Here is a 26,706-nt window from a genome sequence, read left to right on the forward strand (position 1 = left end):
CAGCTGTGGGAGGAGACAGGACAGTGTCTTGTCTTTTCATCACCTTCACTGAGGCAGCATCGAGGCTGTTGTGGAGGGGTGGAGCAGGGGGTGGTGGTACAGCCTACAGCACCTTAGTAACCGAGGAACTCCTAAAGAACAGTCTCTGGAATGCACTTCGTAACAGCTGCAGTGACCTTAGTGATTGATTATGCAAATACATGGATAGTATTAAAACCCCTGATTATTTACTGCACCCTCTGAATCCCACCTGGGATAGCCCACCACTGTTCCTCCTTATTGAAGTAACTCCTGCCCAAGCCTCTAAAATACTGTGCAGATCAAGAAATTTCACCATAGAAACTTGGGAAGAACATCAGTGGCCTTTGGGGTGCAGGAGGAAAGATGAATAAACAGCCAGAGAAGATGGATAGTCAGCAGGACCTGTGTGAATTTAGTTTGATTTTACCTGCACCCAGTGCATACCCTCCCCCTTCCCTTCTCCCGTTCCTAGGAAAAAAGCAAATCAAAAAGGTATCATCAAGGGACTGAGCATAAAGAAAACAGTGCATATAAACCCTCTGGAGATGTTACGTGAAGCATGAGAATTTGCTGGTATTTTGGGGAGAACATTTACACAGATGAGGCTTGCAGAGGAAGCGAAATGGAGATGCACACCTAATGGGGTTGCTCTACACTTGAGACCCTCCTTTTCATTTTAGAGGCTCCTGGATTTCACTAGTAGGTAAAAATATTTGCCTTCCCATCAGTTCCAGAAACTAGTCTATCCCTCTCCCTAATTTAAACAAAGACTTCTCCACCTTGTTCAAACCATTTTTACCAACAACTGTTAATACGTATTTGGAAAACTTCCACAACCAACATCTGTTTATCCTCTTCTTGCACTTTCAAAAATGATTGTGCAGCAGGAAGGAAGCCTTCCCCTCTTTTGCCCCCTCCAACTGGAAAAATCACATCTAATCTTGCTGACTTTTTTCCCTGCTGCATATTCTGCCAAAACTGGGTGTTGTTATGAACTGCAAATAGTGTGTCTAAGCCTTTGGTCAGTTTTTTCCTAGTTCTGTTATCATTCTGCCCATTGACCTGGGTTTGGCTCATATTTTGCATCCAGTGATCATCTCATCTCTCTCTCCTTTCACCCTCAATTCCTGCTTGCTGTCCTACTGCTCTGCCTGGCACCTGCCATTTTGTTCCTGCTGTTTCACCATGAGATTAATGAATGAATGGGCTCACTTCTCATTGCACTGAGGACATTTTAGCCCTGCTGAGTAAGGCAGGGGCCTGTGTTTATTCCCCTGTGTACTGCATGTTTACATACAGATACACTACCTGGCTGAGCTAAAGCCTTACTTTTTCAGGGTTCCAGGATATGTATCCTCACATTGCTACTTGACTGCTCCACAGAAACACACCATCAACTTGTAGGGGACATGGCTACCTCCAACTGTGTCTACAACTCCCTACAACAAGGGAGTGGTCTGTGTAACTTGGGTGGAACTGTGCTGCCCACATCTCCACATCTGGTTGCTAAGGACCACTCACTGGAAGAGCTGTCAATAATTTTCTCAAACTCAGTGTCACTGCATGAAACAGTCCTCAACTTTGTTCTCTCTTTGGTGACTTCCTTCTTCCAGCCTCTGGTGCAAGTGTCACTGTTTATGGGTGCTCTGGCTATCAGTGTATGTAAGGACAATAGTTTTATGAAGAAAATATGTTGTTGTGTAGCACCTGAAGGCTCTCTGAAATCTTTTTCTCACGCACATTCAAAAACTTCCCTCTTTCCACCACCCTTTGCAGTGCTCCTGGAGGGAAAGATGCTGAAAACTGAGGAGACTGGAGCCTGCTGTGCCCTTTTTTTATTAATATATACATGGCACTGATGCAGTGATAGTACGTCAGTGAAGCCATTGTGAAGGCTAAAATTGTTCCCAGACAAAATGACAGTTATGTCCCTACGTCTCCAGTGGCTGGAGAATGCCCTTTCTCTTACATTAAGGTCATGAGTAACAAGCCTCTCTCTGCTTGCATGAGCTTTCCCGGGGCAGAGACTGTTTGCGTAGGTGGTGTCCTCTTCTGCCTTGCCTGCAGGATGAATCCTCATTTCATTCCTAGTGAAGAGACACATGTGGCTGCAGGATGAAGTGTCATCAGCAATATGAAGTAGGGGAGAGTCACCTCTATTTGAGTTTTTTGTGTGCTGTGGTGTATTTAGGATATAGAAGACTGCATGTGCCTGAGAACCAGAACCTTACTAATGCTGTCTTTTATGCAGTGTTAGGTACACCTTACGTGCACCCAAGCACGTCTCTGCCTAACCTTTATTTTCTGGTTTGGTTAACAACCACTTACAGAATTTCCCTCATTTGTCCTCCTTGTCTTCCAAGCAGCTGTAGTTCCATTTATTGCTTAGATATCTGTAGTGATGGGCAGGAGTGCTCGCTGTTTGTGACCCAGATGTGTGAACCAATGGCCATCTGAAGAAGGTGACTGTGCTGCCTCCAGCAGCCCTTTCCTTTACATAGCTGTACACTGCTCCCGATTTTGGGAAGCAGTTGCTCTTCACCGCCCACCTGAGGAACATAGGAACATGAACTTCTGGTGCCCACTCAGCTGATCTTAAGTTTTACACAACTGAGGTAGATCTGTCTTATTTCAGGGACTTATATGCAACTTAAGATGGTCTCTTCCCCAGCCTCAATGTGCCCTGGATGTGTTCCTGTACTAAAGAATACGACTGAAGTTTTTTCAGAAACAATGACAGAGATTTCATAAAATCATAGAATCATAAACATCCTGAGCTCTAAGGCATCCAACAAAGATCACCAAGTCCAACGCCTGGCCCTACACAAGGCAATTCCAAGAGTCACATCATGTGCCTGAGAGCATTGTCCAAACTTCTTAAACTCTGTCAGGCTTGGTGCTGTAACCAATTCCCTGGGGAGCCTGTTCCACTGCCCAAACACCCTCTGGGTAAAGAACATTTTCCTAATATCCAACTTAAACCTCTCCTGACACAGCTTCATGTTGTTGCCTTGGGTCCTGTCACTGGCCACCAGAGAAAGGAGATCAGTGCCTGCCTCTCTGCTTCCTGTCATGAGGATGTTAAAGATAAACAATGAGGTTTCCCCCTCAGTCTCCTCCAGGCTGAACAAACCAAGTGATCTCAACTACTCCTCATAGAGCTTCCCCTCAAGGCTCTTGACCATCTTTATAGCCCTCCTGTGGACACTCTCGTAGCTTTGTATCTTTTTTATATTGTGGTCCCCAAAATTGCCCCCAGCATTCAAGGTGAGGCTGCCCCAGTGCACAGCAGGACAGGACAATCCCCTCCCTTGCCTGGCTGGTGATGCTGTGCCCAGTGCTCCCCAGGACACAGTTGGCCCTCCTGGCTGCTAGGGCACACTGTTGGCTTATATTCAATTTGCCTTTTCTCTTGATGTTTCTGTAACAACTCTCTTGAATTTTTGCTGGAGAAAAATGTGGCCAGATACCACAGCTGGAATGTGGGATGCCATAGCCAACTGTCTGTAGATACCATGTCTGCTGAAACCAAAGCACACAGCACTTGGCCAAACTTTGTTCGGCTCTGTTTCAGATTCTGTGTTTCAGCTGAGGGCCAAGTGAAATAACTCTGGCTATACTCACTTGACACTGACCACCATGGGATGAAACCACTCATGTGTGTCCTGCAATGGGGAACACGCTGGGCCACTGCTGGGGCAAGTCACACTGAGAATATGTTTGTGGCACTTACTGATCCCATTATTGGCAGTTTCAGAAAAGGACCTTTGAGTCAAGGAGTCAGAGCTCTCAGAGAAGATCAAACTGCTGGAGAGGGTCTGAACAGGCCCTCTGGGCTGCCAAAATAGGTTCCAAAGCTGTTGGTCCTGCCCTGTTGTCAGCACCACATTCTCCTACAAAAGAAAGAAACAGGACACAGGAAGCACCAACACAAGGTGGGAGAATCAAGACCTCAATCCAATGTACTAATAATACTTAGCACTGTACATCACTGTACTGTTACTTACAAACATGAACTGATACATCCTCACAACACCCCTGCGAGGTAGGGAAGTATTATTATCCCTAATGTACAGATAGGGAAACCGAGGCACCAAGAGGCTAAAAGTGACTTGCCCAAGATCACACAGCAAGGTATTGGTAGAGCCAAGGTACGAATGGAGATGTCCCTTGTTCCCCACCCCATGCTGCCCCCTCCCTAGATAATGTTATCTGTCTGGAAACAGGGAACCAAAAAGGCTCCTTTGGAAAGCAATGCCTGGACTTGTTGCCTATGAATAATTTTTATTTGCCTTTAATGAATTATTTCACAGTTTTTCCCTCACACTGTACACCATGCTTTCACAGTCCTTTCAGCGCTCTGTGGTGGCCCACAGCCTTCTCCTCCGGCACCGGGACAGCTCTGCAGGGGGTTCATAGGGTGCTCTGTGCTTTCATCAAGAGGATGTTTAGAAACAGTTTTCACTGACATTAGACTGGGAGCATATGAGCTCTCACTGGAGACCAATAACACACCGGAGAAGCAGGCAGAGGGAACTGATGGTAAAAAGGCATTTGCTGTCCCCTGTGGAATGACCAGTGGCTCTCTTGGTTTCTTAGCTCTTCCAAGCTCCAGTGATCACTCAGAGCAGAAACTTCTGTCTCCAACTCTCCTGGACAGGAAGTTGTCGTTCTGGGGGTTGCTTCCCTAATAGGTAAAAGGCAGTCAGTTCAGGACAAGACAGGTCCCTCAGCACTGCCTACTCCAGGTGTGTGACACTGTCTGGGAACAAGGCTGGCTGTAGTTGTTGTGCTCTTTTGCCACGGGGAAGGGGTATTATGATTGGCAAGCAGCCATATCCAGCGTCCAAGTCTCTTTCATTTCAAAACTGGTATTCAATGAAGAGCAAGGGAGAGTGGATGGATGAGGAGATGAGGATGAGGCAGAGCAAATGGGAAAATCCACCAAATGAGCTTCTAGGAAGGAAATGTTCCCCCTTGGGCACTTCAGCTGAAGTGGCTTCATTTTCACAAGGTTTCCTTCTCTCTCTGGGAACATCTGCTGAGTTTCATCTCTGTCAGCTGGATGTATCGTATGACATTGGTATCTGCAGGAAAGAACACACACACAGGTATGGTGGTTACGCAACTTCCTATGGCAGACAGACAGAATGCACCTTCATCCCTGGTACATCACAGGGGAGCAGTGTGGCTCCAGTGCTGTGTGCTGGAACAGCATCAGTTGGAAGGGGCTCTGAACCAAACCCAGAACCTCTGGTTTTGGAGAGTGTGGTCTGAGTTGCATCCCTGCTACTCACAGTCTTGCCTCAGCTAGTTTTTACTTTCTCTCCGATTACTCTTGGTCAGCACAGCTGACCTCATACAGCTGAAACTATCCAGGTCATCCTTGCCTGTACTTGTGGAATGGCACACCTCCATTGGCTTCTCTTCCTGCAGAATCTGCATGCAAGCCCCTTGCATGTAATAAAAAGGCATTTTATGTACAGTTAGGCTCTTCCTTTTCGCTCTCCCACTCTATTTACAGCCTATTCTTCTCTTTTCACATTTTTCCATTATGAATTGAATTGGGAAGAGCATCCTTCACATTGTCTTTATCCCCTCCTTCCCTTAAATTTTCTGCTTGGATGTCCTTCCACCACAACGCTCTTTTTGCAGTATTGACATATGCTATATTCTGCATAGTGCCTTGTCTATCCTGTCTAATGAAGTTCCTAGAGGCACAGAACCACTGATCCATCCTAGCAGAAAGCTACGATACCCCAGCACTGTGCAGATGCTAAGCTGAGCCTTCTTCCTTCCAGCATTTCAGAGCATCAACACATCACACCAACTATGCGAACCCATTCACCCTGAATCACAGTTTGATCTAAATGAGTACATGTCTACGGACAGAGCCAATGACTCTGCAGTCATGGTCATTCCTCTCTTAGAACCAAGTTGATTTCTATCATGAGGGTAACTTCATACACACATGGCACCCACGGAGTGGCAAAAGCCATATCATGCCAGAAGCAAGCAAGTAAAAACACAGCCACTTTCTCTTCTATATTGATTAAAATATGGTTCTTTGCTCAGAGCCTTGCTCTGACAGCCAACCAGGGCCAGCTTGGTCCACTGAGGTTATTAGATCCTCAGACGCCAATTGGAAGTGCAATACAGTCCAGTCAGAGGCAATCTCATCTCCTCATCCAAAATGCATTGTATTCCACACCAGCTAGGGAAATGAGAAGTACTTCAGCTTTCAAAGTGATGAACAAATTACTAGGAACATGTCCAGCACTAGTGAGTGTGGGTATTGCACTCCCCAAAGCAGTAGTGGGTGCAAAGCTTCCTTTAAAGATGAGGACATCTCTTTTGTGCCCTCTGCCAGTGCTGAACCAGTGCCAGACAGATCACACAAAGCTATCCACAAACATGCCACGGAGCATCTGTGGGCTATGGCCATGCTGTTGTGACTTCTCAGGTTGTCTCTGGTGAGGTAGGTCTCCCTGCTGAGTCTTCTGCAGGTTCAACTGCATCATCCTAGGCACTCCAGAGGGTGGGATTCAGTGACTAAGCTACTTGACCTTTTGGGACATTTTTAATGAGCTAAGAATTCTGCTGTTGCTTCTGTCAAACAAAATGTGCCAGCATCCTGGGCTGTTTATGCATTAGCACTTTTTACCAGCCCAGCAAATTTTAAAGCAGCTTTTTAAAAAACAGAATTATTTTAGTTGTGCAGCCTCCTGGTATGAAGAAATTCAGTTGAGAGGGTAGCCCTGAATTTTAGGCTTAAAATGAAATGGGTGCAGTTGGCTGACTCAGTCCCAGCAGTGCAGGGCAGGACACACAGCCTGAACAGGGTCCTGCTGTGCTGCCTGGACCTCACTGTGACCTCTGCTCTGTGCTCTTCTAGGCTCTGATGGGCTGTGCTCTGGGTACACATCCCACCACCAAGGTACACACTTGGAATGCCTGCCTGGTGCAGGTGAGAAGGAATAACTGCATGGGCGGGCATGTCAGGAAATCCCACCTGCCTGGGCCCACAGAGACCCAGCTATCTTGCTGAGGGGGCAGAGGTGGGCTCATAATTGGCGAAGCCTCCTTTGGCTTTCAGGTAAGGTAGTGACTGCTGGATGGCACAGCTTCATTCACCCATGAGAGTTCCACATGCCTGGGAAGCCCTGGAAAAAATAATGTGTAGCCTGATAGAGGGTGGGAAACGCTCCCATTGCAAGCTACTTATAGATCTCTCAGGCTGGTTTTGGCATGTTTTGCTCCCTTTGCAAGGGCCATTGTTTTACCAAGGAAAAATAATGAGAGCAGCACTCTGTTTACAGGAGTGGAGCACTGTCTTTGTCTAGTTTTTTCTACCAAATAGTATTGCACCGTACTAGCTCTGCCTGCAGAAGTATTTCAAAGTTATGTGTAAATGTTAATGAGAAGACTCTCATCTCTCAGTGGAGAAGAAGGGATCCCCTTTGGCTGATGCGGAAATAATGAGTAAGAAAACTCAGATGAGGGGTCAGACCCATGCAAAAGGTACTGCTAGAGCTGCAATAAGAATGTGTTTCCTGGCTCTTAGGACTGTGTCTCTCTGCAGAGTGCCCTAATGCTATTTTAAACGTCATTTCTGCTTCCCCTGTAGCTTTAGAGCCCAGTCATGCTGTGCAGACACCATGGCCTGGGTTTTGTTCCCAGAACTTCTGAGTCGCAGGGGTGCAGGAAGGCAGTGCCTGAGTGCCGCCGCAAGCCCGCCCCACCCAGCACAAAACCCGTCTGGTCAGGGCAGCCCATGGGATGTGTGAACATGCGCTCCTAGCTCAGAGACAGCAAGGACCACTGTTTGACATTACCAGACCATTGCCAGCCGATGGCCTGCTCTCAATCCCAGTCAGTCCCTGCCCTGACAATGCAACCCCAGTGGGAGAGAGCTGAACAAGGCTTGCAGCAAGGTGCATGTTTGGCTGCCTATGCTGCACCAACCTCTGGACACAGAACTCGTGTCCATGCATGCTTTACATGACTTAACAGCAGCTCCCCTCTCCCTTAGTAGGAGGCTTATACAACTATCTTGTGTTATTTCCTCTGCTTTTGTGATTTTTGTTTGGAGGTGGCACAAGAAATCAGGCCAAATCCAACCTTCCTTCACCCTGGACAGATAGTGAATAGCCATAAGGGATCTGCTGTGCTGACAGCCCTTTAGAACACTAAACCCCTTTGCTAACTAATTCCTCTCTCCCATTCAAAATCTCTCCCACCAAAGAGAATAACTGCCAGTGATTTGTGCCAAAAACATTCCTTATTAGAAAAAAAAAAAAAGAACACAAGAACGTGACTGCAATAATAACCAGTGAGTCTGGTGAAACCTCAGATAAAGGAAAACAATCACACTTTGCAGATGGAGACATTGAAAGTGGAGACACTGAATTATTCCAGGTCACATAATAATTCTTGATAGTGCTGATTTCTGTTACTGTATTTTAACAGCCACATCCTTTCTTACTGTACACATTCAATTCTTTCCCCCTGAATGCCCTTCAAGTTTTCCATAATCATAAATAAAACAGTGGAACAACAGCCTTGAATGGTCTACAAATAACAGGAAAGAGTCTGATGCAGAGCTGAAGGCCAGAGCTGGGTTTTGTATACATTAAGGGCCTTTAGGGACACTTTCTGGTATGTTTTTGTAGCAAGTGGTATTTGAAGTTGTTGCTGTTGAATAAATTAGTATTTATTTCAAGAAGCAATGAGAAATACCAAATAAATAGTATCACGAGGAGGGGGGTGGTAAGAGAGCTAACAAACGCACATTTAAAAAATGGAAGCAAAGTCCTTCATCTAAGAGAAATTTTTCACATCTGAGCCTAGTCAAAGCTTCAAGGTTAGGATAACTTATTTTCCACTGACTATTTTTCTCTTGCATATGCTTCTCCATTTCCTGGTTCTGGCAAGGGCTGAAAGCAGAAGGGCACACTGTAAACTAAAATAGGCTACACTGAGCTTTTAAACACATTTGCTCTGGGAGTGTGGGGTACACAGCTGTGCTGTCAGACTGCCCGGAGCCCATGGCCAAGAACAGCAGATGGGACCAAGCACCCTTAGGGGAGGTGGAAGAGGAAGGAGATCCCAGCACACTCCCAAGCACACCCTCCCTGATGGTTCTCCAGGGCACAGCCACTGCAAGAGCCCTGCAGGGCCAATGCCTGTAGGACATCAAGCACAGCCAGCTCCAACAGCAACCCTTCCCTCCTCTAGTTCAATGAATATCAGCTCCACCATGCTCCCTCCGCCAGGACCCAGGCTTGCCCATTTCATACCCAGTTCTCACTCTTTCCTCCCAGATTCATATGAAGAGCTGCTCTGTAGGAGTTTCTTTGCACATGGCTTCCATTTTACTTTCTTGAAATTCTTTGAGTTCTACAAAATTTCTTTCTGTTTAAAACCACAGTGTTGTTTTCTCTCCCTATGATATCTGAAAACTAAAAGCATCATCTCTGCCTCACCCTCATCTCTGGCCTTTCACTCACCTTCTGAGGCTGCGCAGGTTAGCATGAAGATGGTTGGTCTGGCAGGGCTCAGTTATCTGGATATATAATTTCATTGCTGTCCCCAAATGAACTGTATGGTTTTGACAGATGGATGACAGACACTTAACAAGGAATTGGCTGATTTCACGGCAGAAGTTGAAGCATCCTGATGATGCTTTGTGGGTAAATATCTGTCTCCTTGATCAAAGCAAAATACTAACCCTTCACTGAGATGGCAGAAGGCTACTGAGGATGACAAATAGTCTCCTGGCATTGCTAAGGGGAAGAAGCTTTTTCTCAAAGAGTCCAAAAATTTAATGGTTGGGGTACACTCTTTCTGCACCCTGCTTTCTTCTTCAAAAATAAGTTAGTGAGGAAGAGAGAGGCAGGATCCCCTCCACACTGACATCATTCCAGCAATACTCTCATCTTCCAGGTCATGCTGCAGCCTTGGCAGCAGTTAATCTTTGGGCACTGCAACCTTGCTGCACTACCCATGAGTGCTTGAAGGGGAGTCCCTGTGAGGACATACAGTGAGTCACACTCATCCCTGTGGAAATCAATGCAGTCAAGCCAGGGACAGATGACATTTCATGGAAAGAAATACAAAAGCACTCAGTGCAAAGCCATATCCTGCTCCCTTCCCCATACCTGTTGGCTGGCGGGATCTTGCCTCTTTCAGGTAGTAGAGGGCCTTGTTGTAGTCACCCAGGTGGTAAAATGCCACTCCTGACCGATAGAGTGCCTTGAAGTTCTCGCCTTCCTTCTGCAGCACTTTGAGGCAGTACTCCTTGACCCGCTCGTAATTCACCAGCTCGGCCTGGAGCAGGCAGGCTGTAGGGCATGGAGAAGATGGCAGACAGACAGACAGACAGACAGACAGACAGGAAAACATTAGTGCTGGATTTCCCCCTGCTCTTGCAATCTGCACGGGAGAAGAGAGCAGTTTAGGTGAGGGAAATGACTCAGCCCCGTGATTCAGAAAGGGTGCAGCCATATGGATTGTTTGCCAAACCCGATTGTTCGCCAAACCCGATTGTTCGTAATTTAAATACTAATGCGTCTGTTTTTGCCATTGCAAAGCAAAGGCATTGTGTTTACTCCTGGGAGACACATAGGCACATGTAACGCTGGGGGAGAGAGGGAGAACATAAACACCCCTCCACAGCTCTGGAATGCCACACAGTCTCGTGGCAGTGGCTGGTTTCATTTGTTGTGAAATCGCTTCCCTGATTGAGGGCTGGAGCTTTGAAAAGTACAAAAAGGCAGACTAATAGTTATTCAACAAGGAAAAGGGGGGATAAAGTGGATCAGATTTTGTATATGGCTTAATCCAAGGCTCTTAGGTTTAAAAATAATATGTAATTGCCTTTTATCTAGGAGATGCTAGATAGAGTTTTGCTATGGGAAACAACAAGGGTCTCTGCCCTGCTGAAATGTGCTGTCGGCAAACCAGAGACACCTGGAGTTGTAGTACAGGGAACAAATATACTATGCTGCCTGCTTCCTGCTAAGCACTGCAACACAAGTTCATTCCCAGAAGTGAGTTCTGCCGACTTCCTAAAGGAAAAGGCAAACAGTAAATAAACAACATGTTGAGGGTTCTGTGTGCTGAAAGACAATTGTTGCATAAATGTCTAGGAGCTGAAGAAAATGCCCATAGTGAGCTTCCCACAACTAGTAGTGAAACAAAGAGGAAAGGGGAAGATTCCTGAGCCATGCTTTACAGCTGTGCTCATGGCTTTCTGCAGTGCTTACTGCAGTGGGCTAAACTTCATACAGGTGACCTGAAGCATTAGGAATGGCTTGGGGAACGCTGACAAGAATAGGACACAGTGCAGTCACAGTTCCTGCGAAATAAAGTTGTGCTGCAGCACAAACTCATCTAGTACTGCAGTCCAAGGCAACTTTGAGAATGATACAATCTGGGAAGGAAGGCCACTGGAAGAATCAGTTCAGAGGCTGGCAGTGTGAAGTGCCAGGGCATGGAGAGAAATTTCCCATGGCAGGTGGTGTTACTCAGTGGTCTCTGGCAAGGAGGAGACTCAGTGCTCCTGGAAATCCAAGTCATCACAGGTCAGGTGTCACCAATGAACAGCCAGACTTCATTTCTTGCACGGTAACTGCAGCTGAGAGGATATGGTGCTGGGTCAGAAATATGACGCAGTTCTTCATCCCCTTTCCCCACACCCCTAGAGTCAGCCCTATAAGCCTTTCTGTATCACACTTTACTTCATGAGAAGGGGGCTGGCTAGATGACCTCCAGAGATTCCTTCCAACCTAAATTAGTCCAAATCCAGGATCACTTAATGGATGTGGATTCTGTCCACTTAATGGACAGAATGCATTTCTACCCAAGTACACCTCCAAAGCTTAAACACCTTAGTGGGAACAATCATAAACAGGCTTTTACCATTCGAGCACTGATGCTAGAGATGTGTTTAACAAGGACTGCAGAACTAGTCCCACTGCTGGTACATTGTTTAACTGACAGGGCCATTACTAACAAGAGCTTTGTCCCATTTGCTTTAATAATGGAATGTTGATATATTCTAACAGCTCCTGCCATTATGTGCATAGATATTTTGAAGGATTCTGATCATTTGTTATTTGATTGCCAGTTAAAAAGCCACATATGTTTCTAAAACCTTAGTGGCATTTCCTTATCCAGAGTTTGTCCCTCCGATTTGTCACATATTGATTTTTCTCACTCTGTTTCTAATGGAGCTTGAAATGACTGTGCTTTGTTTTTCTTTATTTTTTAAAGCTGTTGAAAAGATGACTGTGTAAATTTACTGCTGGCTTCACTGCCCTGGTAACAGGATTGCTTTGTTTATCTGCTGACCAGTAGCATGTACAGCAGTGGCAGTAGCTTTCTGCACACTGCCAATCTGAGCCAGTTCACATTCTGTGGAACTGTCTTTCAGAACAACCAGTCTCTCTGTTGATTTGTTACTTGGTATTTCCAGTGAGAGTCACAGAAATGACTCTGTGGAAAATGACAGGTGTCCTATTCATGTGTATTAACTCAGTAATTCCAGACTGGCCTTGCTTTATGTACTAGTTGAAAACAGAAGAAAAACTCTCCCACATCCTGCTAATTCATAAACCCAAATGGGTTTCCGGATATCCAGCTGGGTTCTTTCTGTGACTCATACTCACAGTAAAGCTTCTGCAGGGCATCCCTGCTAACTTTGCACGTGGCGGGGAGAAGTCAGCACCACATGGCCAGCAGGAGAGACGTGTGTTTATCTGAACAAACCGAGCAGATGGATGTGCAGGAAGCAGTTCTGCTGGAAGAGTTGGCCACTTGGAGAGCCAGTGTTGGAAGTGGCTGTTGGAAATCAACCTGAAGGGAGTATCTCCCTTATAAATATTTAGACATGCGTGCTTCCAGTTCTTGGTGGCCTGAAATGATCTTAATCTACTGTGATCCAATGAAAATATTGAGGTTGTTAGTAATTCAGCTTTCAGAAATGGAGGAGATATGGAATCTTTGTACTTCTTACCTAATTCAGTCAGGGGAGAATTGTTTTGAAGACATGTTGTTTTCCTAGACAGATGTGGAACTCTGGCTGGGAGTGTTTCTTTACCACATCAAACACCTTATCATACTCCTTCTAAGTTCATAATACGCCCCTGGTGATTCCCTCTGAGGAACAGAGCTCACTCAGAGAGACCAAATCCAGAGGTTTATCCAGATCATCCTCCTGCTTTCTCAAAACTGAATGGGCTTGATCCTGCACAGCACCAGCTCTAGTAACTCTGCTGACTAGAAAGGGGCTCTTTACTTGCAGAGGCAAACTACAGTCACCCATTCCCTGCAGCTCTTGTCATTGTAATACAGCACCTGGTGATTACATTTCCCCCACTCAGAAATGTTGCTTGCCCTGCTTCCAGCAGCATGTGATGGTTACCCATCATATTTGGTTATTGTTCTCAATCTGGCAGCTGATTCTTTGCATCAGCTTAAGCAATAAGTAATTCTTAACTTTTAAGCCTATGTATGTCACATAGTGATGAAAAATCCCCATCTGCTGTAAAATCAAATCAAATCAAAGCCATCTTGAAACTATTGGGTGTAATGTGCCTTGGGAACAGGGAGAGGGTTAATGCTAGTAGCTCCAGAGGAGAGGTCCTGTCCATCACGCTTCCCAACTGACTGCTGATGTTTAAGCAAGGCAATAGGAAATTTCGCTGTTTTTCTTCACAAGAGTAATGTTAAGCCTAGATTTGTACATTTTAATTTGTGGATTCAAATCTATGTCAGCCAGCTCCATTTGAGAGGTGCAGTACAGGTCTGGTACCAGTAGATAAATGAGCTAGTTTGTATAGCCCTGTTCAGCACAAGGTTGAGCAAAACAAAGATTAAAGCACCTGTAGTGCCAAAATACATCAACACCTTTAACCTTTACCAGCATCTGTGGTTAGCAATGATGGAAAGTTGGAACTAAAATCCTGGCAGTTGAGGGGTTTGGATTCTACTTTATTCCAGCCTGAAATAATTTTGAATTTCATAGTATCTTTCGGGAAGTTATCTAGGCTTGATAGGTACCAGGCAGAAGGGATCCATGACAGCTTTTTTATACCAAAGGCTAACTTTAATTGTTTAGGAAACATCACTACATTTCTATACTGATTTTTTCTTTAGCTTCAATCTGCTAGCCACAAGTTACCCTGAAAAGCCTGTATGTCCTTGTTGTGTTGGTACTCTGAGACTCTGATCAAGTTCTTCATCTTCTCTTTATGAGCTTGTATAAAGTGGCATCTGGAATCTCTTACTAAAAAACACTCTTATTTTTCATCTTTCCTTACTTTTATAGCTATTCTCTGAACCCTCAAAATGAAGTTCAACTGAAAGTGCTGTCAATTAGCATCTTACCACAGAAACCTCTTCTGTGAGAATACCTCTGCAGGTTATGCAAAAAACCTCAGTTTGGCCCTAACTTTTGGCTCCTAATTTTGGCTGGGAGTAGCATGTCCAGGTTTTAACATGGAGATTTTGAACAACAATATCAAGAGCCTTGCTTAGCTGGGAATTTTCACCAAAGGACAAATCTTCATTCCAGAAGGATGACACTTTTTATACACAGTGGCTACATTCCCATTGTAGGTAAGGCTCAAGGCCTATCCATGTTACAGAACACTTAAGAGAGAGGGCCAAATTACTGTGCAAGCAGCAATAGGGCTGCACAAGCATCCTTACCCTGTGGCATGTTCCTTGGGCTCAGCTCACTGAGATGAAAATGCTTTTGCCTTACAAGAAAATCTTGGGTTGCAAACTCATGTTTCACAAACTCCTGTTTTGTTTGCTTTCACTCAGGTAAGCTGGTTGCATTGCCTATTTTTAGGATTTTCTTATGCTTTTCACTGAAAGAGAGAGTCAGCTGCTTCTAACTTTGCTGGTCTTTTAAGTTTATGAGTTAAAATATTCCATGTGCAATATCTGCTTTGATGTCTGCTTTTGGAAAATGTTGGACAAAACTGTTCAAATATTTGTGAAAAACAGGTATGGGAAACATGGCTTATTTTTCCCTTTTTAAAGAGCCCCTGGTGACTGCCTCTTTGGATGCATCTCATGCCCTCATGGTTTGGCTTTGCAAACAGAAATCTGGCAGATATCCTTTGTGTCAAGCAAGTGCCTTCTGTCATCCCCAAGGTAATCATGGGCTGGCCAACAGATAACCTTCTGAAAATAAAACCAGTATGGTACTGCATATAGTACTCTGTAGAGCCATGCTTTAGAATCTGGTACCCAAATCCTTTGAAAATTCAGTCCACCCTGGGCACGTGATCCAGAAAATGTTGTAATCTGAAAATTTTGAGATCACAAAAATCCTCTTTTCGGCTCACTGGTCACAGGAATAAAGAGCAGAAACTGGCAAACAAGCTAAGAAGTGTTTCTTCAGCTATGACAGAAAGATGGGGGTGCAGAGGCACAGAAAGGGGCTTCTGGTGAAAGCAGTGTATGAGTGAGAGCTGAAGTCTATTGGAAAGGTAAAGTCAGGGTGGAGATGTGAAGTTAAGAGTTTGGGACAATGTGCTAAGGACATAGTACACAGTGCAGCCAGCCTGGAGACCAAGAGGAGCAAGGTGAAATTATAGCAGTGAAATCCAGGCAGAAGAAACCAGCCTCCCTAGCTATGTATGGCAGCAGCATCTCTAGCAGGCCACTTAACCACAGTCATATCCTGGCTCTGAATCACCTTGTTTTATGCTGGGATATCACCAAGTGACACTAACCAGCACTTCTGAAAGGTTGCACTTCCAAGTATTCCCTGGAGACTGGAGTAGGTGTCCTGTAAAGAGTTAATGGTAATTCATGTGGTTGAACCACTCTTACATACCTGTGCAGAAAGGTCTGAATCCAAATGACCTTTAGTTCAACCCTTAGAAGGAAAAAACAGCCTGTATTGATTTGTTGAGTTGAAATGCAGAGAGAAGTAGCTAAACTAATTGCTGCTTAAACCTGAAGTGGATCTTCCCTCTTTACTGTATTTATTCTTGACTCCATCACTAGAGTTTAACAACATACGTGGATTGTTCCTCTTTAGCAAGTGCTAGGTACTCCAACCACTACAAACTCAACCTATATTTCACAAACTGACAGTGTCATTCCCAGAAATAACCACAATTAAACTCTGTGAAATACTTTGCTTTCAGATATGATCTCACCTTAAATATAGCAGCCAGCAGTTGACTTAAAATCTATTTAATTGCAGAAAGATGGTTCCTATTCTTGCTCTGGGGTTCTACTTTGGGAAACATGATTGATACTTTAATATAACTCCTTCAGGGTTTTATTCAGACATTTGATTAAGACCTTCATGTATCATTGAACAGGCTTTGTTCGCACGTCCCTTTAAGACTCAAAATAACAGGGCAGACTAAGAGAGTCTTGTATTTCAGAAAGCTTGGTACTGTCCATGGTGATTTCTCCCTCAGAAAAGAGAAAACATGGTAGTGATAAGTTATGGTTTAGGCCTTTGGGAAATTATTGGAATATAACAATAACAATAACAAAACCAAATCAAACAGGACACAGCGGGAGGGGATGGGGGGCGTGTGAAAAGAAAAAATATTTGTCTTGGATTAGACAGCAACCTTCTAACCATGCCACTAATGCATGTATCATTAATCTCTGTTTGCTGCACACTGTGTAAATGGTATTGGCAAAAAGCACATGGAGTTTACAATGTCCACTGGAAGAATTAAAAGGGATACCATTACTATATGAGACTGAAAATGTGTTAGTCATGTGTAATTTGAATATAATTAACTTCTAAAATAAATCAGGTAACATATGACTCACAAGATGATGCTGAAAATGTAAAGGGTTATTTTAGATTTAAAGTCATCTTGGATTTAAATATTGTAGTTTTAATATACAGCATAAAAAGAACTGAAATGCTTATCCAAATTTCTCTGGATTTATTGATCCTGAGTTTGTAAACTGCACAGGCTACATGTAGAAGGCACACGCCAAGTTTTAACCTATGTTTTAACTTGTGTTAAATTTTCTATAGATTGGCACTAGAAGGAGCCATATAATGTGTGAATGTAAGAAGCCTATAGTAGAGGAACTGAGAAAAGCATCCATATCTCCACAGAACCCCATGTGCTGTGCAGTGCTGTGCCTTCCAGGAATGCAAACCAGCATTCCTCAAAAGAAGATGCTTAAAGTATCTTTTTTTTTTTTTCCAGAGGAATGCTGCATGCAGTTTCCCTACTAGACTGAGACACTAATTAGGATCTACAGTTTCCAAACAATCTCTTCCATTAAATATTTCTCTTCTTTCTCTGTAGTCCAAGCTTGCAAACAAAGAGGATTTTCTGGCTTCTCACCAATAAAAAGCTAATTATAGACAGCTTGATAATGTCTGGCAATAATCTGATCAGCTGACTCCTAGTTCCCAGACAACCTTAATGGGATGAAAAGGGAATATCACAAAGACAGTACAACTTTCCAGCCAGTGGCTCCCATTTATTCCTCTCCAGGTACCAAAAAGGCCTAAACATGCCCGTATGTTTCTGCTTGCAGGGAAATGGGCGGAAAATTAAAATCCGAACTGTATGACAGGCTGCCTTTCTCCATAGGGAGGGATTAATGCTAAATGAAGTGTGGATCCACAAATGTTTGTAGAGCCCAAAGTGAGCCACCTCTTCCAAACAGCCTTCCCCTTCTCAGCCTGACTCAATCTGTGAACAGATACCAACTGTTCCTCTCCCTCCTGCCATCCTGGCAGTGCTTGCCTTCCAATACATAGCATGGTCTCTTTCAGTCCTCTGCTGCTCCTGAATCCTTCATACCCCTTCCAGAAGAAAGATCCTGATTTCATCATTCCAATTAGCTCTTCCAGGAGACAGAGAGGCAGTGGCAGTGACTGAAGTATGCTGATGCTTCCACCATGATACACATTAAAAGGTATTTAGGTTCTCAAAGGAGCTGCTGAGGCTCAGCAGTGTGTCAGACTTTTTGTGGATGGCAGCCCACCCTAGGACTAATATGAGCTGTCAGAACAGATCAGTTTAACTTCAGTCTGTGATAGGGTGATCAATCTTGAAGATAAAGGAAAAACAGTAGATATCCTGGCTTTGACGCTAGTCAAATGACAAATTTTAGTGACATTTTCTTAAGCAAGTTGAAGGAGCATGGTTTAAATGAATAGACTTAATTCCGTTAACAAAATGAAAGGCATTAAGTAGAGTTTGCTGATCTGTCCTAGGCCCCATGGTATTTGGTATTGTCAATACAGACCTAAATGACAGACTGCAGACTGTCTTGTCAATTTGCAGATAACTCCTAGATGTGAGGAGCTGGTATCTGTTGGAAGGTAGGAGCAGAATTCCAAAGGATCCCCACAAATTGGTGGTGGTGTTCTGATAAAAACAATGCAATTTGACAGAGGCAAGTTAAAGATCCTACAGACATGCAGGAGAAAACCCGACTGTGTAAGCTAGGCAGAGGAACAGATAGTTGGAAAGCAATTCTGCTGAAAATCCACAGGAGGACTCCGACAATAACAGGTAGTCCAGAGAGGCCAGGGCCTCACCAAGACAGTGAAGGAAGAGAGTCTAACCTCTTCATCCACAGAAAAAGAAAAAAGCGACTCAAATGCAAAGAAGGGGACCAGGAAACCATCTGTTCTCCTCATACTCAGAAAGTAAGAAGAGGGCTTACATTTCAGCTAGGAAAAACTCTATAGCAGTGAAAAGAGTAAACCTTTGAAAGAGACTGCTTGGAAAAATTATGGAAGTTCATAGCTTTCCAAATACTTAAGATCAGCTTAGGCAAATGTTACCTGGGATATGTCTTATGTGTACATTTGTACCACCAATGGGTATGGATAGAAAACTCTTGACCGCTCTTCAGTCCCATTCTTGATTGTCCTGAACACTCAGAGCATGAACAATCCTGGGTTGCCCTTGACAGCTGCCCTTTAGTTCTAATTCCTATCACAAGGTTCTGTTGGAGGATGTCAGAGCAACATCCTGGCCAGACATGGGAACAGGTAAGCATTTAAGAACAGCTGGCATGACTGCTAGCCTTTGCTATGTGTTAATATTCTGCTACCACAGACTTCTGTATGTTTGAAGAGCCTATTTAAAAGTGTTCATTATTTCTGTAAGATAATTCTTAAGCTGCTTTTGGTGATTTTTGCTTCCTTTTAATCACAAATTCAGTGATGTAATACTGCAGTTTTCCTTCAAAGGGCCAAGGCTTGGAGAAGCAAGGAATTTCAGCCAACTTTTCATCTGATCCCCAAAGCTCCTGTTTTGTAAGAGGATTTTGGCCTTCGACTTCCTGTGGTTACTAGTCCTTCAAATCAAAACCAGAGGCTTACTGAAAATTCTTGGCTGTGGTAGTATTAAAGCAATAGTTAAAATTTAGATTTCAAGCAAACAAGACTTTTCTGAAGCCAAATCTGCCTCCAGCTGTCTATCAGTAAATCTTTATTTTACCAAAATGAAGAGTTTCACATGGAGATGATCTTCATATTGCATCTTCTAATCTGCATGCCTTCATTTTTCTCAGCCAGGAGAGGTAGGAGCAAAATCCTATCAAATCTATTGATAGAGCAAGAGATTCAGTCAGGTTTTAACTACTAAACATTTTGATTCTATAAATACTAGCTCTTACTGCAGCCACATTAGAAGAGATGGAAGTTCCTTCTGTTTGTTTTTGCCAAGGCTGTTATTGTTGCTCTGCCAGGTTAAACACCCTTCCTCTATGACTATCTAGTAATCTTTGACCTGTCTATCTTTTAGAATCAGTGCTCATCTAATTCAGTCTAGTCCAGTCAACTAGACATGCTTGGCCTTCAGATCTGTTCCAATTGTTATTTATTCAACTGCCTCTTTGTTGCTTTTGCTCACCTTGTGTTGCTTTATTTTCTCACTGTGGCACCTTCCCTACACTGTACCCTTTCCTTCTCTGGTCCCCTATTGCTGCTGACACCCACTGAAAGAATCTTGTCTCTTGAGTTGTTTTCACAAGAGAAAAGTACAAAGAATTTTAACACAGATCAGCAACACCAGACAACCATCTAGTAAATGTCTGGTGTTCAGCAGCTGTCAACTCCAACAACTGCTATCAAATATTTATAATTCTTACTGGAATATACTAAACACTGAAATTAAGGTCTTAATGAAATGACGGTATTTTTTCAAAACCTGTATGAGACAAAGAGGGTCCTCTGTAAATAGGGAAGCACTTTGGAAGATATGGGCGTTTTCAAGCTGCTTTCTCTGCTGAAGAGAAAAGCATCCTTTACTCATAGTAGTTCAAACAACTGACAGTAGTACTGTGAAATGCAGCTGGAACAGCATGAAGGCTGTCTGTATTGAGAGAAAACTCAATAGCAGTCCAATGAAGTCACAGACACTTGTGCATGCCATGATGGCCTCAAGCCTGGCTTACTGCAGCATGCTCAGTTTGGGATGAAAGCTAGCACTTCATGCTGTACCACGAACAAGGCACGGTGACGTGGCTGGATAACATCTGTGTGCTGTGCCCTGTGGCAGCTCACGGTTCACCTCCCAGGACACATGAAAGAGATGACCCTTGCAGAGTCTGCTGAGGGGTGGAGAGCAGGTTTACCATGTAAAATTGATAGGGACTGAAATGCTTTTGGATTTTCCTTGAACTCTGCCTAGCTGAAAAGATTCATCTGGCAAGATGGAGATGTCAAATGAGGAGGAATATTTCCTTCATTAAATTAATTACTCATTCATATGTTTTATCCAGGTCCAGTGTAGCCCAAAGCCTTTCCAATTTAATGAGGTTTTGAAACAGAGAGAAACTTTTGTGGCCTTTGTGGGAGGGATGGAGAGAATAACTGACAGAATCAAAGAGGCAGAGGATGCCTAAGTCAACTGTTTTCTAACTAACTGAAGAGAGGTATAAAACAAATTCTCAACCTCACTTTCTTTAAAAATGCATTAAACAAGCTTACTGAGAAGAGTGATTCGTCAGCAACAGCAAACTAACCCCACCTGTGCCAGGCTGTCACCTGCCTGAGATTTCACAGACCTCGAAGAGGCAGTTTAAGTATCACCCTGCCATGCAGCTGGGCCTCCAGTGTTCCTGCTTCTTCCCTATCCTCCATTAATACCATATTAATTTAGTATCATTGATACATCTGTCTTCCTATCAAATCGAGCTGGCCAACAGGTTTGAAAGTTACTGAGAGGGGACTGACAAGCAGATAGCAGAAAACATATGTACATATGACTCATTTCCTTTGGAAATCAAGCTGAAAATGAATAAACTAAAGACCACACGGATGATTCAGAATATTATTTGCTTGAAAAAGTCAGGGTTTGAACTATGCAGAAGCATAAGCCAGTTGTCTAATAAGATGTCTGCTCTTTAATATGAGCTTTGGCAAAGTGCTTCAGGTAAGTCTCAGATCACTCCCAAAGCCTTCATAAACCACATCTGTGCAATGAATTGCTGGCAGTGGAAGAATGAGGTAAGAGTGAATCTCTGATTGGGGGTAACTTCCACCCCAACAGAGGCTGAGTTCAGGCGCCAGGAACACCAAAATCATTGTACTGAATCAATACAATTCTCTGTCTTGACTGTGCCTTTTTGATGACGCTTAGGAAGGGGAAGATACAGTGTAACAATTATGTGATGAAATGTGTTCTGCTGACAAGGATATTCTGAAAGAGATCATTAGTAGAATACCTCAGGAATAATTTCACAATGGAGCCTGTTTAGTCTTTATTAATAGCCCTATGCAAAAGTCAGAGTGACCTACTGACGGTCAAGTTCAAAAATACTGTCAAAAGGGATGAAGATGACAATGTGATATATAAAAAACTACATGACTTGGTACACAGAAGTAAATTTATTTGGAATAGAGTTTGGTGATACAAAATTTAAGACCATACTCCATGGGACTACTAAGAATTTTTGCTAGAATTTGTGAGCTCATGAGCTGGAAAAAAAGAAGAGGAAAAGGATGTGAACACACCAGATGATCAAAGAATGATTGAGTCACTTATGTGACATGGCCATAGACAGGGAAATAAGATTTTAGAGTTTTTTCAAAAATTCAAACCAGTTAGTGGTTCTCAAGCATGAAAATGTAATATTTGCCTTTCAATTCTTATCCTATTTAATAGGGCAGTGAATGTTCTGATTAGCTATATGCCTAAGCCTTCTTTTCTAACCTTATTAGGTTCTTTAACTCCATGATACCTTCTGGCACTGTACTCCAAGTTAATAAGACCTAGGGCTTAAAAATTATTTTGTATTAATCTATTAATTTAATTTACCACCCCACCCCATCAGTTTGAGCTCCATCACAGGAGTTAGGGAATGTAAAAAGGAAAATCAATCCATTTGCTTTGTAGTTCCAGTATTGGTGAGGATCTTACACTGCTCTGGTTTCCTTGCACATGAATATACTACTGTGTCTTAGGCAATTAATCACTGCAAAGCATTTAAGAGGACAGTAATCTAGGATTTGATTATGTTAGTATTAAAAATATATGGTGACTAAAGGAGTTGAGGCTTAACTTTCCACTACATTGTTTGATGAGAGAATGATTGCTTCAGGCATGGTGCAGAGATTCTGATTTGATCCTTTTTGAATCACTAGACAACAAAAAAGGTGTCTTTGCAGAATAACAGCTAGGGCTGACTTAGGATGGTTTTCCAGAGCACCCTAAGACACTCCTTTCTCTCATTCTTTCAGGTGATCTTGCAGTTCTGCTTCTTCATGATCAGCTGGATGGGGTGATGATCTCCTTGGGCAGCTCCTGTTTGCTTGGATTTATTCTCTGAAAGTGTGGATGAAATAAAATCTTTCTGCCCTCTTCCTCTCTGGAAGCAGGAGTGGAGCAGAGGAATGTGAATTCTCACAGCTTCTTCCCTACAGCTGCTTGAAAGGTTCTTAGATTGTCCTTTATATCATGAAGATATAGAATGCTTCTCATGTCACAGTACATTTCTGGATTTCATGGTGACTGCAGGGATAACACAGCATACCAGGGGTAGATGTTTGTTAGTCACATTGGTCCAGGAATAGACAAAGGAAGCACTAAAGGTCTGACGTAAATTTTCAAGTCCCAGACATGTGCTCTGCTTTTAATTTACTTCCAGGAGTAAATTTCCTCTCCCATACACCAGGGAATGTGAGCAGCAAGGATACCCTGCTGCTTGTTTTGTATTCTCCTCTCCTTCTGCTTCAGGTAGCAGTAAACAGCTTTGCTGTCTGGAGTGGAGTCTTTCAAGCTGGAAAAGGCTGAAGATAAGCAGCATCCAACTGAGCTCATCTGAAAGCAGTCTCTATGTGTTAGGCTAAACCTTACAGACACATCAGATGGGCAGCAAATTTTCACCACTGCCTGACTGGGTTCTACCAAGAGGGCCCTGAACCCTCTTGCTTTACTGAATAAGGTGACTTATAGCAAGAATAAGATTGCTTATACTCAAGGTAACTCATCTGCGTTTCATCACGGAGGAAATGAGCTTTTTGTCAGAGATCTCTGATGTGGCCAGGCCAGAGCAATGCCAGGGGTGTGGAAATTGACAGCTGTAATCAGGGCATCAAAGGAGCTGTGGAATGAAAATTTGAGGAACCCTAGTTTGGTGGCTCTTTGCTGGCTGACCCAGCTGTTCCTTTCCAGCAGCTCCCAGGCAACTGGATCAACGGCTCGATTATCAGAGTTTTGCTGTGTGCCACTCTGATATGAAAGGAGTTGCTGTTGCCATCGATGCAGAACAATCTACATGACAGCCCCCTAAACTGGCAGCAAGTAAATGCAGTGGGCAGTGCTCCCACTAAAGAAAGAAAGGGAATACTGAGCAGTGGCTATAAAAGTAGTTACTTTAGTAGGGCAGAGATTTGACCTGTCAAACACAGATGTGCTGGAGAAGGAAAAATGCTGTAGCCTTGCAAGCAACAATCAGTGTCCTGGGTCCTGAAAAGCTTATGCAGCAATGTAAGGATGGTTGTTCTCTGCACCCAGGGACATGTACAGGGCTGCAGTTCCTGCCTTGTTGATGGTTAGATGTGAGTGAAAAGGACTGAGATGTCACCATAGTCAGGACCCTGAGACACAGGACTTGTCAGGCAATTATGGTTTTTCTGGAAAACATCCACAACTACTAAAGGGGCAAACAGCATGGGATTGCTTTTCCCCCCCAGTCTTCTGTTGGGAGGCCATTGCAGAACTATTCAGTGATGGTGACTGACTGCCTAAGGCTTTCAAGTTAAGTATGTGCTACTGTGATGGGCGGAGCTGTGGTCACGGCCACACAGGACAAGCATGTGTTAGAATTCATGGCCCTGATTGGAAGAGTTGGTAATTTTATCCAGGTGAGTGACCGCAGCATGTACAGATAGGGAATAGATTCTCATGCTTGCACACACGGTCTGTTGTAGAGATGTCACACAAAAACAGGTGACCAGCACCGACTGGCTTCCTGTAAATGTCACATCGCCCACCGAGGGGATGAGAGGACCTCACTGGCAGAACAGAGACGGGGGGCGTCTGGGAAAGAACAAAGCTTTGTGTGGGAGTCTGCCAAAAAGTCAGACATAGCTGTGTTGCAACTGGGACAGCGAGTAAAGGAATTCAAAGGGTAGAGGCACGGACTGTGCGAGCAGCCCCATCTTCTGAGACATGTGATGGGAGAACTGGGTACACAGGACAAAGACAAGGAGAAGCAGATGCTGCTATCCAGCCTATGAGCCTGAGCAATAGTGTGTCAAGAATTTTGGAAAGTGGAGAAAATTGAGTGGATTTCAAAGTAAAGATCACGATATCAAGTTATTGTCTATGCATAGTAATAGATGAGTTCTGGCATGTCAGGCTATGACAACTAAAGACCACTGCTCCCAGGTGTCACTTTTGCCATAGGTTATCAGAGAAAAAACATGACCGTGCCTAAACCATTTGTACAAACGGTCTTAGCACTGTTTCTAGTAGTGTCCTAAACTCTAAATGGCTATCCTGAGATGGATTTTTCTGCTCCAGCCCCACATTCAATGGTTGCCATTTTCAACTGCCTAGGCAAGTGTATAAAACCACTACCCCCACCTCTCAGCTTCACTCAAGCAAGTGTGCTCCAGCTGGAGTTATGTTCAGCAATTCCAGCAAACCTTCCACAAGCTGCACTGACTCTACAATCTTTGTTAAAGAGAACAGCATATAGCACTCCATGCCACCACAAGATTTACCTGCATTCATCCATCAATGTCCTCAGCCTACTGTTTCCCATCCAAGATGCAGTGCAGAAATGAACAAAAGGAGAGAGATTCCTGAGCAGCCATTAGTAACACCTTTCTAGTTAATGATAGTTAATTCTGACTCTTTTTCAAAGCATTTTTAACCTTCAATATTAGTCATAGGTATGGTCATCTGAGTAAGCTGAAACTAGAATTAATAAACAGTTGTCTTCCTTCCCTATCAGTTTCTCATCCATGAAGCGAGAGAACAAAGAAGCAAATAAATAGCCAGTAGTTTTTTTCAAAAGTTTATTAAGTATTTTCTCCCTTTCTTCATTTCGTTTCCTCCATTTCACAGTCCTTTGTATGTTACTTTCTGAGACACAACACAATGTCAAGAAGCTGGCAACATTTAGACCTCCCCTTTTATTTACACAGTTTACTTTTACTGTTCCTTTCCTCACAGCAGCTCCTTTACCATCCTAAAATCCTAATATGAGAACTCCTGATAATCCTCCATTCTTGGAACATCCATTTCAATGCTAGAGGACAGTGACAAGGAACTTTGGATGTGCTGCTGAACTGATAAGGAGTTCTAAGAGAAAGGCTGGAGAAAGAGGTCTGGAGCTGCGTTAGACATTTCTGGGCTTGAGCCCAAGTGAACAGCAAGAAGCAAAGGATGCTCCACTGCTGAACTACTCAGAAGTGACCCAGCTCCCAGAAGAGGTGGTAACTATGGAGCTCATGATATATTTACCAATTGACTGGGACCCAGTTTAACACTAGGTTTTACTGAACCAGCTGAGCCATCTTCAGCACAGCACTGATGGAAACCTGTGGAGGTGTAAGAGGCTCTGACTCATTGCATAATTCTTGCTGGAGGAAACTCTAGGACATTTCAGAAGAGGATGGAGGGAAGCTGGAAGGATGTGCTACTACAGAACTGAGAAAACAGCAGTGCTCTCACAGTGGAAAACAAGCAGTACTCTTTAGGTAAACAAATTAACCACTCTGTCATTGGAGAAGCTTTGTGATTTTTGGTATCTCCTGCTTCATCTCCCATAGTAAGCTGTAGCTAAACCTTGAGGGATCTCAGGTCACCAAGGCTGCACCTCTTCTGGACAGTCTGGCCAGGGGATCTATACCTTCTCAGTTCTCTGTTTCAGGCAAATGCTGACAAGGTCAGCTGGGATAGGTTTCTCCTCATGCAAAGGGCATTAAACTTGAGGTAGAAGTGGCTGCAAAAAAACCTGCAACCCACAGAGCCTCAAGATTTGAAAACGCTTGGGATGAATAGTGACATATATGGAGAAAAACATCTCCTGCCTCAGCAAGAGATGCTCTCTTCTCTTAAACCAAGGTTGATGGCAGCTTGCTATCCTTTTTCTTCCCTCCTTCCCCCCCCCCGGCATCTGGATGTATTTCTATCCCACCCTTTCAATGCAGAAGAAACTCTGTCAACAGGGAGATTTTTTTTATCCTAAATAAAA

General features: G+C 43.7%; 1 protein-coding gene across 1 annotated transcript in view; it reads right to left on the bottom strand.

The window, feature by feature from the left end:
* Positions 1 to 3,965: 3,965 nt before the first annotated feature.
* TTC9 (tetratricopeptide repeat domain 9) overlaps positions 3,966 to 26,706 on the bottom strand; it is a 28,322-nt gene continuing 5,581 nt past the window's right edge. The window contains exons 2-3 of the mRNA XM_063398701.1: positions 10,182 to 10,364; positions 3,966 to 5,108 (exon numbers count right to left, since the gene is read on the bottom strand). Coding sequence (XP_063254771.1) covers positions 5,029 to 5,108; positions 10,182 to 10,364 — 263 coding nt within the window. The 3' untranslated portion in view covers positions 3,966 to 5,028. The remainder of the gene's footprint in view (positions 5,109 to 10,181; positions 10,365 to 26,706) is intronic.

Source organism: Prinia subflava, chromosome 5 (genome assembly GCF_021018805.1).
Source record: "Prinia subflava isolate CZ2003 ecotype Zambia chromosome 5, Cam_Psub_1.2, whole genome shotgun sequence".
NCBI lineage: Eukaryota > Metazoa > Chordata > Aves > Passeriformes > Cisticolidae > Prinia > Prinia subflava.